This window comes from Cyrtonyx montezumae, unplaced genomic scaffold (genome assembly GCF_038088225.1).
Source record: "Cyrtonyx montezumae isolate F1298 unplaced genomic scaffold, pur_monq_1.0 scaffold_11, whole genome shotgun sequence".
In the NCBI taxonomy this organism is placed as follows: Eukaryota; Metazoa; Chordata; class Aves; order Galliformes; family Odontophoridae; genus Cyrtonyx; species Cyrtonyx montezumae.
In genome coordinates, this window is record NW_027071837.1 from 16,721,143 (window position 1) to 16,737,849 (window position 16,707).

At 41.8% G+C, this 16,707-nt stretch overlaps 1 protein-coding gene across 4 annotated transcripts in view; it reads left to right on the top strand.

The window, feature by feature from the left end:
• The window catches only part of TBC1D8B (TBC1 domain family member 8B), a 29,660-nt gene continuing 12,953 nt past the window's right edge, over window positions 1-16,707 (top strand). For all 4 annotated transcript variants that reach the window (XR_010621808.1, XM_065729692.1, XM_065729694.1 and 1 more), the window contains exons 1-7: window positions 1-146; window positions 7,395-7,505; window positions 10,819-10,937; window positions 11,504-11,729; window positions 12,185-12,425; window positions 13,853-14,060; window positions 15,507-15,671. Coding sequence is in view for 3 of the 4 variants with exons in the window: in XM_065729692.1 (XP_065585764.1) it covers window positions 17-146; window positions 7,395-7,505; window positions 10,819-10,937; window positions 11,504-11,729; window positions 12,185-12,425; window positions 13,853-14,060; window positions 15,507-15,671 (1,200 nt within the window). In the remaining variant the exon portion in view is untranslated. The remainder of the gene's footprint in view (window positions 147-7,394; window positions 7,506-10,818; window positions 10,938-11,503; window positions 11,730-12,184; window positions 12,426-13,852; window positions 14,061-15,506; window positions 15,672-16,707) is intronic.

Here is a 16,707-nt window from a genome sequence, read left to right on the forward strand (position 1 = left end):
AGCTGAAGCCGCTGCGATGTGGCTGAAGCCCGAGGAGGTGCTGCTGAAAAATGCCCTTAAGCTGTGGGTGCTGGAGCGCTCCAACCAGTACTTCGTGCTGCAGAGGCGGCGGGGCTACGGCGAGGAGGGCGGAGGCGGGCTGGCAGGTACTGCTGGGGCGTGCGGTGCGCGGTTGAGCGTAGGCACCTCCAGCTTCGCGAGGCGGCCCGGCTGTTTGTTTTCTCTCCCCCTACAGGCTTGGGGAGGTGTGGCTGGAGAGCTGCCTGATGGAAAGGGACCGTGGTGTACTGATGGACAGTGGGCTATGAGCCAGCAGTGTGCCCAAGTGGCCGAGAAGGCCGATGGCATCCTGGCTTGTATCAGGAATGGTGTGGTGAGCAGGACTAGGGAAGTCATCCTGCCTCTGTACTCGACAATGGTGAGGCCTCACGTTGAGTACCGTGTTCACCTCAGTACAAAAAGGGTGTGGAGGTGCTGGAGCAGGTGCAAAGAAGGGCAGCAAAGCTTGTGAAGGGCTTGGAGAATCAGCCCTATGAGGAGAGGCTGAGGGAGCTGGGGCTGCTCAGTCTGGGTAAAAGGAGGCTGAGGGGAGACCTTATCTGAAAGGTGCTTACAGTGAGAGCGGGGCAGATCTCTTCTCACTGGTGACAGGTGACAGGACGAGGGGAAATGGCTTCAAGTTGCGCCACCGTAAGTATAGGTTGGAAAGTATAGGTTGGACGTTAGGAAACACTTCTTTACAGAAAGGGTTGTTAAACCCTGGAATAGGCTCCCCAGGGAGGTGTTTGAGTCCATTGGATGAGCGGTGCTCTTCGTTGGCATGTGAACCTCTTGCAGGGGACAAGGAATATGAAAAAAAATAAATAACTGCATAGTCCCAGATTCCTGCTAGGAGAATCTTAAAATAACTGTGTAATCCCGGATTCCCTGCTGGGAGAATCATAATGTTGTAGATAGATGACTTCTGACCAAGGGTGATGTCTTGTGGTCACCAAGCTGAGTTGGCCATTCTCTGTCCCGTGTCTTTGGAAACCAAAGCAAACTGAAGTGGTGTGAAGGTTGTGTGGCAGTGTGCTAAGATTCATCCTAAAATAAAAGAACAAGAACCAGAATTAGATGTTCACTTACTAAGCATCCCTATGGACCTGCAGCTGGTAGACAGCTGGGACTCCTATTGCCCTTCTGTTTTTGTTGAAAGCATGATGTCTGTTGCTGTTCTCCTGCCCTTGATGGCACGTGGCAGCATGGAAGAACACCCGGGTTGGACAGTTCCTTTTGGGTGCTTTCCTGTGTGGTGTTGCATGTGCTGCTTCTGTAGCTTTTCTCTTTATAGGAGGTTTGTACAGCTTTCATTTGGACAGGTTACTTTTTAGTGGACAGAAGCAAAAGTCAGACGTTCCTGAATTAGAATTGTAAGTAAGGAAGGTTAGCAGGAGAATTGGAAAATAACATAGTTAGATTTGTGTTTGCAGGTATGAAAATATTCAAACCTCCAAGGCATAAAATAGCATAATTTGCTCTGCCTGATTTTAATTTCTATGTGCGTTATGTGACTCAGATAATTAGTGCTTACTTCAGAAAAAAGTAATTAACGGCTGTTATGTTATGACATCACCTCAGATGTGCCAGCGAGAGCCTTTTGCTGTTCTCCTGAGCAATGTTTTCCAGCTGATGTGGCACAGGGTTAGAGGGACTGGGAAATGGAGCCCTGCAGGAGGGGGAAGGGGCAGTGCCCGAACACAGCACGGGGAGAAGGGTGTGGAGTGCTCTGGGGCTGGGACAGTGGTGATGGGCTGGCTGAGGGGCAGCGGCAACGGATGCCAAGTGACAAGAGAGTATAATCAGTAAGGAAGACCTTGAGGAGGGAGCAAGTGACTACTGAGGGCATAACCAGAAGCAGAAGGTGCAGACCAAGTGAAAGAGTGTGGACTGCGGGGACAGTCACCTGAAGGAAGGAAGGGTTTGATGTGTTAGCATGGGTTTATAAAGAAAGCCACACTTAGGTTTGTTTGTGGAGCCCTTTTGGACTGGTACAACAGGGTCAGTTTGTTGTCTTTTGGCAGCAGCTTGTTCCTATGGCTTGTGTCTGCCCGTAGTGTGGTTCCTGCCCTCTCCGCTTTTGTGCACCTGCTTAGTTTTACATTTCATTCTCTTTTACTTAGACCTCACCTAAGGATGCAGATACTGTAACCTGTTTGACTGGTCCCACTTCCTGATGCTTCACTGCACTGAGCTGTCACAGGATCTGCTGCCTGCAGTGCAGCTGCGTGGCCATGTCCTCCAGTCCTGTTTCCTGCAGAGCCACTACAGGAGGTCTGCTCATTCCTTCTAGGGTCGTATTCGTAAGGATACAGTTAAACAAAATGGTTCCTGTGCCAAAATGCAGTTACAGTGACAGAAACTCCTGCTGTGAGTGCACATGTTTCGCACAAGATTTAGTGAGATTGAGATTGCTGGGTCATAAGGATGTTGTTTCAGTTATATATATGTTTTGTTTGGTTATAGGAAATTAGTTAGAGGACAGGTATTTCTGGATTAATTATATTTAATGGCACAAAATACCAATCTTTCACTGACGTGCTTTAGTTTTCTTCTCTCTGCTCCAGTGTACAGTGGAGCTGTGAGAGAAGAGACACTTCTCTCTAAAACACATGGTTGGGAATAATCTTCCCTGCTCACTGAATGTGCTGTGCTGGAGAAAAAGGGAAAAATTCTGACTCTTCACATCCTAGATTTCCGACAGCAATTATTACCATCCTGAATCCGTAGAAGGTCCCTGATGCTATTCCTGCTTTTTAGAGGAACTTGGAACTTGAAGGACTGCACTGTGGGGTTGGATGTGAGGCTGGAGAGGTGCAGTTCGTGCCCCAATCAGTTTTCACACTGGCTTAGACGTCCGTAGTTGTGTTCCACCATCCCAAGGGCAGTGTGGCAGCTCTGCTGGCGTTGGGAGGAGCGGGCAGCGCTGCGGTGTGGCCGTGCTGCTGCCTTGGGGACAGGACAGAAGGCCTGGCACTGAAGGTCACCTTGCTGTGCTGCAGAGAAAGTGCTGGCACTGCTTAGACATTGCAGGAGTTTTACTTGCCTCTGTGCTTAGCTATGATTATGCGTTGTATGTGCATCTATTCACGTTATATAGCCTTCAGCTGTACAGAAGTAAAGAAAAGGAGGAGCTGAGATATGTCAGACTTGCCCCTGTACCTACCAAGGAGACCAGTGTTAATCTTTCTTACAGAGTTGTGCTGCTAGTTGCCCAGCTCTCAAGGATGTCTTTATTGTCATGAGTACATGTGGGGCTGAATACACACCTTTGTTTAATGAGCTGCCATTGTCTCACCTGAGTCATAACCACTGACCAGAACGCACAAGTTATTGTAAACGGAGATGAAATCTTTCTCACAGGAGTCTTAAATGAACCTGTACTCTTTAGCATCTCAATTGCTAAAGAGTGTTTGCATCTCAGTCCATGCTCTATATTCCCTTAAGCTGAGATTCCTTAGTCACGAGATCAAGTTAATTTAGAAATAAAATTAAACGAAAAGAAAGAGTTCTTCTGCTTAATTTGGAGAAATGGGAGAGTCTTATTCGCAAGCTGACATTCTCCTGTTTTAAATAAAGTACACTGAGACAATGATTTTTTTGGTGGCTAGTATAGTATGTGTTTGTATTTCAGACTGAATGCCCAGTTGTCTGTAGATAAACTTTGACATTCTGGGCTGAGACTTTATCTTGCTTTTGTAAACAAATATCTATGGTGGTGGGGATTTGTAGTTTGGGTGTCCTGCACTACATTGCCTCCGGGGTTTATTTTCATCTTCAATTCACAATTTATTAACAGATTGACTTTACAGTACAAAACCAACTGAACACAAAAGCCGTTGCTTTCATTCTTCACATGGTGTTTCTTCTGAACATACAGATGCTGGTTTTCGGGAGGTGGCTATTTAAGGCCTTGCTCCACATGTCCCTGCAGGGAGGTGTCCTCAGCAGGGTTCCACCCATTCTGTTCCTTATTATAAGTGGGTGTTGATGTTGAACTGAAACAAATATCTGGTTGAAACGAATTGTCCTTATTTTCTGACACAAGCTTACTAATTTCATAGTGCTTTTCCCCTTAGGTCTTGCTCTAATTAGCCTCAGGCTGCAGAAATGAGCAGTTATTGCCAAAACAAACTCTTCCTGCAGAGCATCTGCATTTGCTGTCACACGTTTGCAGCTTGTGCAGTGCTTTCACGCGGTGCCTTTTTACATCGGTGTAGACAAATGCAGAGTGAAGCCCTGGTTGTTCCTGGATGTGTCTGCCATCAAAGACCCTGGGGATGTGGGCTGGCCAGAGCTGTGCTATTGGAGAGTCTCTGTAAGGAGCTCTAACTCTCACAGCAACATCTGATGTCCAGTAACACTTCTATGTAGTAAATCAGGAGCCTGATCTGGTTTCAATTTCATGAGTTATTGATCTCAGAGATACTCTTAGGCAGCAGAGGAGCAAACAGGCTTGTGCCAACCCTGCTTCAGAGCAAACAGCAGTACTCTCTGGATGTGCCTGGTGAAGTAGAAGGACACAACAGTGTTGCTCCCAAAAGGTGAAGTGCCATGCGGTTATTTTTGTTTAACAGATAGGTGTTATTGCCATAAATTGGTACAAGAGAGAGCAAATTTCATTGCTAACGTTCTGGTGGATGAGGATACAGTGTGAAGCACGGTGCCAGCATGTTGCTTGTGTTTCCATTGAGTCATCCTCCATACTCAACTCTGAAGATTTGATGTGCACCTCCGAGGCAGTTTGTTCCTGGTATTGTCAACTAATGTTGGTGTTCTTTTGGCCCTGGGTTATGGAAAGTTTTGGAAAAATCTAATTTCAAAGCTATTCATGTTTTCTGGCTCTTTTATTTTCTAGAGTGTTTCACTCTGCTTAAGTCTCCGTGGTGTTTTTCAGTGGGTTAGTAAAACTACCAACAGAAATTGAGAATGTTTTCTAAAAGCAGAAAGCATTTATCACCTTCTGTGTCTGTAGCTGAAATCGTTCCCTGTGTGAGACTGGAGGTGGACTTAGGTGAAATCACCACTTGAAAACACGGGTCTGATGTAGAGGGGAGGTGAGAATATCACCGAAGGACAGAATTGCTAGGGGGTTGGAAGGGACCTCTAGTGATCATCGAGCCCAACCCCCCTGCAAAGCAGCTCCCTAGCCCAGGTTGCACAGGTAAATGTCCAGGTGGGTCTTGAAAGTCTCCAGAGGAGGAGACTCCACAGCTCCCTGGCAGCCTGTGCCAGTGCTCCATCACCTGCTCTGTGAAGAATTTCCTTCACATATTGGTGCAGAACTGCCTTTGCTCCAGTTGATGGCGATTTCCCCTCATCCTGTCTCCACAGACCACTGAAAAGAGGCTGGCCATGTCTCTGAGTCCCACACTTAAGATATTTCTGAATATTAATAAGATCACCTCCGAGTCTTCTTTTCTCAAGGCTGAACAGACCCAGTACACCAAGAGCAGGTGACCTTCTGAAGGTTGTCTATACAACTGGCATTTGGGAACAGTATGTTTTATATCATTGGCAAGGAATTGGCAAGTAGGATCTGAGTTGTTTTTTCCCCTTGCATGCCTTCTGGAAGTAATGCCACTATCTGGTTTGAGCAGTTGCTGATTCTTCTGCTCTCTACTCCTTTATTTTACAATTAATATCCTTAGACTTGTACTAATGACTTCTAAACCTTTCCTTGTATGCAGCCTGAGATGTGAACATTTCCATCTTGTAGTGGGAGCACGTTCAGGAACTCTGTGAGGAATGCTGCTCCCTGGTGTGCTGTCACACTCATTCGTGCAAGCTGAGCTGTAGCATCAACCTCAGCAATGGTGACTAATGTCTTAGTACCGTATATTGTAACAAAAATGCAATTAGGAGAATTGTGAAAGATAACAAAAGGTCTGCTGAAGCAGAGCCAGCTTTGTGATGAGCTCAGTGTTATGACTCAGTAAGTCAAAGCTCTTAAAGCAGTTACGAGTGTTATCTATTCCATGCTGGCTAGTTTGAAATTACAAAAAATGCTACTTTGAACAGGAAGTATTGTCTGTGAATTGCAGGCAATGCAAGGTAATCGTTTTGATTGATGAAATTTACTGGTCTTTGGGTTTTCTTTCTGGTTTTTATTCGCTTCCATTTTTTTTAAGACAAAGAAAATCGCTCTGGAACTTGAATAGCCACACTGTGCTGGAAGCAGGTCTCAGGGAAATGGTGTTCAGAGGATGGCTGTCTAGAGAAAACGGAGAGGTCTTGCTTTGCTTCCTTGAGTACGCACAACTGATGCTTTCCTAATTTGAGAGGGGATTACGGGAAGGAAAGTGGAGTGATAGCATTGCTTGTACTTTCATTGCTAGTGTAACAAGAGGATTTACTTGGGCATCAGAATCCAAAAGTTTGTATGTCTTCCTGTGTAGATTTTTCTTCTTCTTTTCCAGTTTCTTGATCTTAGCTTTAAACGCAGCTTGTAAGATCTCTGAGCTGTCTAACATCTTTGTTACCCTCAGAGAGAAAAATTTTGCTTGTCAAGATAAAATACGTACTCATTTTCTTGGAAAATGCATCGAGAGTGTCTCTTTTTTAAATTTTTTTGTTAGAGATGAAGTGTGTTTTGTTACTGACACTACTGTATTTTGATGTAAACTGTGTTTAATTAAAACGAGTTCAATATCTAGGGGCAAGGAGGTAGCATGGTCATTGTATCTGGCACATACAGCATGTGATGGAGTAATGTACCTGATTAATTAACTCACACGTGTTATGGCAGGATGAACTCTTCAGATTCCACCATTCACAGGGGAGTCCTCTGATAGTCTGCTGATAAAGAAAGAAAGGTAGACATTTTGTAGCCCACTGCCCAGAGAATGGAATGAGCAGGAAAGCTTCTGTCTGTACAGGGAGTGGGACATGATGTTCTCATGTGAAAAGAGTGCATGAGGTTTTCATAAATCAGACATGATGGTTTTACAGTTTCCCTAGAACTACTTTGCCTGTAAAACAGAAGAACAGTAAGTGACTAACGAAGAGGTAGTCCAATTTCTGCTTGTGCTTATTAAAGGCTGGGAAATGCTGTGTTCCTTCTCAGGTTATCCTCTGGTTTCCCATACTGCATAGCTATTGCTTCCATGAGCATCATCTCAAACTTCTTTGCCCTCAGCTTGTGTTTATGATGGCTTTTGTACCTGTGATGGCTCCCAAGTGGTTCCTCTGGGAGCACTTTTCCTTTTCTTCCATTTGTGCTTCTTTTTTTTCTCAGAGATTATTACAGAATAAATCTTCACTTGGATGGCATTCCTATTCAGTAAGAAAGGAACTGGGAGGTAAGTGTGCATTTCAAAGCCTTAGTTTTATCAGGCTGTGTATGTTTTCTTCAGGTCTTCTCGTGGGAACCCTAGATGCAGTGTTGGATTCAACGTCAAAAGTGGCCCCGTTTCGCATCCTGCATCAGACACCAGACTCACAGGTCTACTGGTCCATTGCTTGTGGTATGTACTATTCTCATAGAGGCTAAGTGAGTTTACAAAGTGAAAAGTCAGGATGCAAAGGATGGGCTCAGTCTTTTGATTGGGTTAAACGTCTCACGTCATTATTACTTTCAGAGACCTTGAAACTTATTTGGTAGCGAGTGATACAGTGATGCTCAGGATATGTCACACCTGAGATTGACAGTGGTTTGTGGTCTCAGTTTTTCAGAATATTCATGTGGACCCTTCGTATGATAAGTTCAGCTTGCCTGTTTTCTTCAGCAGTCTGTACATTACTGAGGATCTGCCTTGGTCCTCACTTAGAATTGCAGGGGTACAGTCTTTTATTTTCTAAGCTGCAAAGGAGCTCTGTAACTTGGCACAGTTCTGGTTGATATGAATAAGCTGGTCCTTGAGAGTATTAAGTGTGCTGTAAGTATAAATAACAGGAATTGGTTATTACATTTTATTTTTCACTCTATCTTTGTTAAAAATGAGCCAGGCTTTCTGTCATGATAGCAGCTGAATTCTTCCTCGTATCTGTTGCTCTTAGGGTGTAAGAGGTTCTTTCTCTTTTGTTTGTCGTTATTCATCAGTAGGAAATGGAAAAGAAAATTGACCTTGAAAGTGGAGTATGTGACTTTTCCTAAAGCATCATGATTACTAGGTTGATCTTGTTGTTGTTATTGTTTGTTTTTAAATTCTGCAGCTTCCCCTGAGAATAAAGTGTAAATTCCTTTATGCAAGCTGCTGAAATACCGAGTGTTCAGAGAGTCCTCCATTCCAGAAGTTGGGAGGACTCAGTTCTCTGCACGCTTCTCCGTGTTTTTTCCTCACCATGGTCTTGCCTTTTATATTGAAACTAAGATAGTCAGATGATAAATGTCAATGTGAGATTAATCTATTTCTTAAGGCTTATTCAAAACTGTGAAAAAGTCTGTAATTATGCTTAAAAAAAAAACAACAGTTTTTTTTCCATGCTTTCAGTTTTTTTCAATTAATTATGCTCCTTACAGAAGAAAAACAGCCAAGTCTCTTGTCTAGATTTCTCTGGTCCCCCAGGCCTCCAGACCTGTGGCAAAATACAAGTTTTGCAGGAAGATTAGAGGTGCCACTCTGCAAACACTTATGTGATAGAAGGAATCATAGAGTGATGGAATGGCTTGGCTTGGAAAGGACCAAAAAGATCATCTAGTTCCCACGCCCTGCCATGGGAACGATTGCCAACCTCTAAATCAAGCACCAGATGAGGGCCCAGGGCCCTATTCAACGTGGCCTTGAATGTCTTTGGGAGCAGGGAATCCAAAATTCTCTGGGCAGCATTTTTCCGCTGCCTCGCCAGCCTCTTGGTGAATGATTTTCCCCTCACATCTAATCTAAATCTCCTCTCTATTTTCCCCACACATCTATCTAAATCTCCTCTCTTTTAGATTAAAACCATTCCCCCTTGTCCTATCACTGCCAGACCATGTAAAAGGTCAGTCTCCCTCCTGTTTATAAGCTCCTTTGAAGTATTGGTAGGCCACATCGGGGTCTCCCCAGAGCCTTCTCTTCTCCAGCCTGAGTCAGTTTTGATTTCATTGCTTTGCCTAATTTCTGTATGTGTCATTTTTAAAGTGTCATTGCAAACTCAGCAGATGTAGCACAGCCTAACTATTGAACGACATTTAGAACGGTTTCTGTTCATTCTCAAGACAGCCTTAATTCTGTGGAGTCCACTGAAAGTTGTTCAATTAGTCTTTACAAGGTAAATTGAGGAAACAGAAATCGTGAACGGTGTGTTCTTGTGTGGGGGTACTGGCAGTACGTGGCTGTTTAATTGGGAGCATTCCTCAGAAGGATGTAACAAGCAACTCATGTATGTTTTAGAATCCCGTTGTTGAATCCTGTATCAGTTCTTCCCCTCCATTTCCTCCTCCCTGTCTCCCACCATCTGATGAAGTGGAAGGAGCCACCTGTCTTTGAAGAATGAGTTCAGTGTTTTTGCTGAACCTTTACTGTTGGTTCACTCTGCTTATACTGCTACCACTTGCATAATTTGTAACCAAGTATGTGAAAAGATTATGATGAATTATGGTAATCGTTTCTCAGCTTGTATTAAGGAGGTAAGAGTTTTCCTTTGTATTTGAAACAAGCTACTAATCTGTTTCTGGATAGTTCAGGTAAGTTAGGTTTTATTTGCGGTGACATTCACCATAAGGTAAGTGATTGCCTTCTGAAACCTAGATAAAAAGCATTGTAAAGTAACATCATGACGTTGGCTTTTCTCTGAGATGTTTGAAAGTGCCATATTCACATTCTTGGAACACTGGATTTTATCTTGGCTCTATGTTTTGTATGCTCCTTGTGGTTAGTGGTAATGGATTTTTAGGTTACACCTCTGGTTTGTGTGTATTGAAAGAGAAGGAAGCATTCCTTAATTCCTCAGCGTTGGAGTCCCAGAAGGTTCAGAGGAAGAACAGCACTAATTTTTGAGTGCCAGATGCTGCTTCAGGGGTCATTCAGCTGGGATGAATGAGCCTTTTGTCCTGGATGAGGAGGTCTGGTATATGGCTTTCCATCTGGGGTGCAGCTCTGCTTCTGTCCTGGTTTAGAGCCCTTTAGCTGCAGGAAAACATTGCATTGTTTGGGATTAAAATGCAAGCAGAACTTGTCTGTATAGGTGAAATGACAATTGTTTCTACAGTTGGCTGGCTAAGCTTTATTGTGATTACAAATCTAATTAAAACGTGACTCAATAGAGAGTGAGCTAAAGCAATGACTTGTACTGAGCACAAGCAATTGTTTGTCATAGGCAGCATAAATGGTCATTTTTTGTATCCAGAGGGGGATACAAATCTTTGCAACTGTTCTGGCCACGGAGATGCGTGCAGTGGTGCAACCTTGCACTTGTTAGAAGCATCTGTGCACTTCTGCAAATCCGAGCCTGGGAGCTCTCCTCTGGGAGCTGCTGTGGGTATGAAAAGCTCATGCTTCATTTCCTTATTAGTTTCTTGAGTATGATCTCGTGTTTCCCATCTTCAGGGGGAGCGTCCTACTTACTAACAAGTGTGCTTGTGGTGCTGCTGAGCTGAAGGAACTGTCAGTCCCAGTTGTCAGGATTCTTCAGCATGGAGCCACAAAGTCCTGACGAACCTGGGATGCTTCTTGGTGTAAAGGCTAGAAAAACAGCTGCATAAAGAGCCTGAAAGATAAAAGACACAGCAGTGGTTTGGGTGTGATTTTAGGTTGTGGATATAAATTACTTTGTGAACATGAAATTTACTGAGCGTTCTCTTGATTAATGTTTTTAATGAAGTAATTAAAGTCACTTCAGTCTTTCTCTTTCCATCAGGAGCCAGCAGAGAAGAGATAACAGAACACTGGGACTGGTTAGAACACAATGTTATGAACATTTTATCAGTATTTGATTCAAATGAAGATGTTACGAGCTTTGTCCAGGGAAAGATAAGAGTAAGTAGAAGGCACATGACACAGTTGGGGAAGGCTGAGTATTTTTTTCCTCTAAATGTACATAATATTATGTTCTGTGTAGACTGCACCATAATATTGTGTACTTCTGAGTGAGTAATATGCTCCATTGTTACTGTTTATCTGCCTCAGTTAAGTAGAGCTGTTTGACATAAATTATTTCTTTTTGGTAAATGGTACACCAGGTGCCTTTAGATAGTGGTCAAGAACTGATAATAAATTATTTCACAATAATTTTGAGAACCCCTGGGAAGTATATGAGAGTTCATTTTGCAATTACTAAACATTTATCCCTGGAATTCATGTGATTAAGTGAGGAAAATACATCGTTTTCAGATAAGAAAACCTGAAGATGTGTGTCATGCCTCAGCTGTATGAATCTGAAGTAGCACATGTGATCTATAACCTGTTTTTTGATCCTCAGACTGTTGTTCCAGTTGTAAAATATAATATCCTATAAGGAAAATACTCCATTGTATGTGTGCAGTTTTACATATGACACGCAGCCATGCAGATATATACATGAAATAACTGTTCTTTTGTTTTAGGGTTTGATTGCTGAGGAAGGAAAAGGTTCTTTTACAAAAGAAGAAGATCCTGAGAAGTTTCGTGAGGGTCTTATGAAGTTTGAAAGGTGTTTTGGATTACCAGAGCAAGAGAAGTTGGTTACCTATTATTCGTGCAGCTACTGGAAGGGACGGGTGCCTTGTCAAGGGTGGCTTTATCTTAGTACCAACTTCCTGAGCTTTTACTCATTTTTGCTGGGAGCAGAAAGTAAGTAAGGCTTAGCTCTGATGCCTGGTCCTTTCATGTTTTACTGTGTATCTTTCACACATGGAAGAATTTTTCTGATGTATCGAGGAAGTGTTGTGCTGTGTGAGCAGGTGTCTAATTGCTGATCTGTTAAAGTAGGGTAGCTTGTGTGAGTCAGTTTGCAGTTTCACATTGCAGTGAAGAAAAGGCAATACAGACTTGTATTTTCATAAGTGGTGTGTCTTTAATGTTTTTCTTTCTTTAGAAGTCATTCTAGTGGAATTATTTGATAGGAATTGTGAAGAGAGTCTTTATTTCCTTTTTCCTTGTCCTTGTAAATTTGTAGCCATTTCCAAATGAACTGTGATCTAACGTTGTTGTTTAATTATACTTTCTAGTGCTACTGCTTTTTTGATTAGTATGAGGATAGCAGCTAAAGAGATATTACTCGTATCTGCTTGTATTTGTATTTTCAGTAAAGCTTGTTATCTCCTGGGATGCAGTTTCAAAACTTGAGAAGACTTCCAATGTTATTCTGACAGAGAGCATTCATGTCTGTTCCCATGGAGAAGATTACTATTTTTCCATGTTTTTACACATTAATGAAACCTTCCTTCTCATGGAGCAACTGGCAAACTATGCTGTTAGGAGACTTTTTGATAAGGAGACTTTTGAAAATGACCTGGTCCTTCACGACCCTCTGCAGATCACCAAGAGGTAACTGCTTATCATCTGTCAGTTCTGAACTCAGTACGTTTTTAGACAAATGGGAGGAAAATCCTTATCTGAAGGAGATCAGTAAATGTTGGCAAAGATGGCATTCCTTGAATAACTATCTTGTTAAAATTTTGGATCAAATGCTTGCATAACGTTGTAGCCTTTTATTACTTTGCAGTATCAAAGTCTGTGTGAAGGCAGGAAGTGATCAAACCTTCAGAACTGGGATCAATTATAGCATTTTTAAAAGACATTCTAGCAGTGTTTAGGAATAGGAAATCAAGAACTGATCTTCAGAGTCTACAGAAAATCTCATTGAGAAGAATAAATGATTCAGACTACATTTGTGCTTGCGTGCATGTATATGTGTATGTATGCATGGCTTTTCTGCCACTGGAGGTAGGTGATAAAGTCCATGAGCTACAGGTTTTCCTCGTTTATAGCCATGTTTTAGGCATGGAGATAGGATAGATTTGTATATAAATAAACAGATGGTTTAGAGTGCTTTCTTCTCAAGGAAAGTGTGATTATTTCTTGTAGTAAATGTATGATTTCGTTTCTGGTTTCTGTTGATGCAAATGTTGCCCTCTCCTTGAGGAGCTGTCCAAATTCCCACTCAAATTATGAGATTTTGTTTGGCTACTTACTGTGAAAAGTAGCCTGGAAAAGTCAGACTACAGTTGGGTAATTTTAATTAACTGAATCTATGTTGTAAAATATTACCTATGCAAAGAAAAAAAATATGATAAAACATTTTCCAATAAACTTCATCCTTAGCCTGATTTCCAGTAGCTCCATTGAATTTGTTTCTAGTTAAACCAAACTATGTAACAGATTAAAAAAAAAAAAAAAGGTCAAGAAATCAAATTATTCTTTCCTTGTATAGTACACTAATAGCAAAGCCTGTTTTGGGTTGAGCTTCCTGCATAACTGATACTTTGGTTTGGTAGCAGTGCTGGAGAGAGATGTTAGTCTGTGACGAAAATCTTGTTTCTGACTGCAGTTATCTGTGACAATTATCCCGTGGCAGATGTTTCCATGTGCTGCGTTTCTAACTAATGAACCCTCTGTCAAGCCAAAACTTGTGGGTTTAAATGGATTATTTTAATGGGTTGGAAAGCAGAGCAGGCTAAGCTAATAGTGCATATTTCTTTTCCTCTCCCTTTAGACCCTGATAGAGCAGTGTTTTGCTTTGTAAGAATGTATCTGTATCTATTGCTATTTATTGAAGCACGTGTTGCCTTTTGAAGCAAAGTGCTGAACCTTGCAATTGACACCATAGGTTTTGAGAGTGCACAATCCTTTACTGTCTTAAATAGCCTTTTCCCAAAGGAAACTTTTGTATTTTTAAGGATACTTTAAAGATATTTCATTTTTCTCTTCTCCCTCCTCCCTTTGTTTCTTGTTTTGTTTGCTTTTTCAACTAGAGGCCTGGAGAGCCGAGCCCACAGTCAGCAGTTCAGTGCATTCTTCAGGCTACCCAAAGAAGAGACTTTGAAGGAAGTTCATGAGTGCTTCTTATGGGTTCCTTTCACTCATTACAATGCCCATGGGAAGATGTGCATTTCAGAGAACTACATCTGCTTTGCTAGCCAGGATGGCAGCCTGTGCAGTGTAATCATTCCATTAAGAGAGGTAATGTCAGCTACAGTCAGAGCCACTTATACCAGATTTGCCCTTGTGTAACATAGTGTCAGTTGATCAGATCTTCCTTAGAATAAGCGTAGTTTACATGATGTCATGATTCCCTCTACTTTTGATGCTGCATTTAGTAGTACTTTTTATAGAGCTACTTTAATGTTTTGTCATTGTCCCCTGTGTCTTTTTTGCCATTTCCGCTTACTCTTATTTTTGCAGCTGGGTGCAGAATCCAATCTTTCAAGTAGTACATAGATAGTTTCCTTAGATAAAAAATGTGCTTAATTTTTGAGGTTGAATTAATGAAAGATTCTTAAGATAAAAATGCTAGAAAGGATAGAGGATCTTGAAGATAACTGTTCTGCTGTGTTTCTTTCTTAGCTCTGTAGTGCTGTTTTCTCTTTGTAGTAGTTGAGGAGTGCTGTCTGTTCAGACATCTGTAGGAAAGTCCATTAGCAGTGAACAAGTACCGGTGCCAGCTGGTAGTCTCAATGAACTGAACAAGGATTGTATTGTGAAGGACACAGCTTTCGTAGTTCCGCAGGATACTGCAGATAGACTGTGGAATCATATCTAGGAAAAAAAAGTCTTCTCCGTCTCTGTCCTGACTGGGTGTGATCTGGGACATCTCCACATTTCCATCTTACAGTGCTAGAGATGTTTTTAGAGATTTTTCGGCAGCATCCAGACATGTATTACAATAGCTTAAAAGTTAACCAGGATCTTTAAACAGTCTTGCAAACAATAGCAACGTCCATAAGCTGTGGGGAAAAAGAAAACAAAAGTGGCTGTGTTAAAAGAGCTGACTAAATTATCTCCTTGTAGTTTGTCAGGCCCTCACTATTGATTCTACAGTACCACAGTATTCTTTTATCTTGTCTGTCTCCCATTCCTTTCCTGTAACAATGTAAAAACATCAGCAGTGACAGCCACTCTAGATATTCATGATTATCTTACAGGTATGTGCATTAATAAAGAGTATTTTAACTGCTCTAATGTGTAGCTATTTCACGATAGCAATTAAAATCAGCTCCAGCCAGCACATATTGTGACAGCTGTCACTGAAAGGTGTTCTCAGTGGAAATTTGTTCTCATGACAGTTGATTCGTTTCATTGTCTGTTTTTTGATGGTAGGAAAAAAAGTAACAGCTCCAGCAGGTAGAAGGAGGCAAACTTTTCAAGTATGCTGCATACTTTCTGCTGAGAAAACCTTTTTGAAGATGTTCAGTACTTTGTAGAAAGCCTGTGGCGTGATACTTACTGCTTTGTGTTAGAGCAGCTCCAGGCCACTAAGCTGTAATTTGCATTACTAATTCTGTTTGTGTGGTGCTTGGTACTGCAGTTCCATGTATGAGTGTGCTTTTAATAGTGTTTGCTTTTGGAAACAAGGTGGTAAAATACATTGGGATGGGTTGCCTTGTTAATGCAGCTTTGTGTCCCTAGGTGATAGGTGTGGATAAGGCTGCTGCAGCCAACAAAGGTGTCAACATAAGTACCAAAGGAAAAAGAACTTTTCGTTTCACTGAAGTTAGAGATTTTGAACAGCTTGTCACAAAGCTCAGAATCAAATGCAATGCAACTTCAAGTCCACAGCACATAAATACAGAGGTAACTCTTCAGCTAATTCTGGTTTCTTATTTGCCTCTCTTAGAAATAAGGTTGTCTAGTCTCACTAAGAGTTTAATATGTGGTTATCTGTGTTTTTGGTGCCATGCACTTTTAAGTCTGAGTCTAGGCAGAAAGGGTCTGCTGCACCTCTAAATAACAAGTTGTCTCTTCTTGTATTTTTTAAATCGTGTTCCCATTTCTTGCCTTTGCTCCCATTACATTAATACTGAAGCTCATCAGTCTGATCGAAAGTTATGTTTAGTTGTGCCTTTCTTTGATCAGCTGACTACTTGACTCAGAAAGTGGATGGAATAGTTGCAAGGTTACTTCTGGATGTGAAGACATCTGTAGTTTGTTTAATGCATGAGAAATAAGAAAACGTGACTAGACAGCCCTAACAAGCATTACTTATTAGAGCTTCTGTATCTCTTCCCAGAAGGTTGTCTATTCAAAAAGTTAAAATCAGCTGGAGCAGCATCTGGAATGACAGTTGTGTGTGCAAGTGTACAACTGAATGCCTTTTGGTAGAAAATAATCGGTGTGTCAAAGTGATCATCAGCATATCTCAGTGCTGAGTCTTTATCTTAGGAGTTACAAAGTGCAAATGAATAATAAAAGCAAGACAGTTTGATATGAGCAGCAATGCTCAGCTGGTAAGCATAGAGCACAGCCCTGGGAGATCTGAGAGTTAAGGTCTGCTTCTCACGGGAATTCCCAGTTTGATCTGTGTTACTTTGACCTAGCACGCTAAGTTCTGTAGCTCTGGTTTTAAGGTGTGGAAAAGCAAATGTTTCAGTGCCGGTGTTTAAGAGAGAATGTGAGCAATGTTGTTATTGCTGAATGCGTTATTTTTTGGGTTCTCTTATATTGTTTCTGTCGGGTTTTGTAAAGCATCCAGGTTCTAATGCAGTTTTCAAAATGCTCTCAGCATTTCTGTGTAGTTTTGTATGTGGCTCCATTGAAATTAATGGTGTTCTTTTGACATGATTGGTGGTCAGGACTCTGCCTTTTTCGTAATGAATAGTTATCCTTTCAT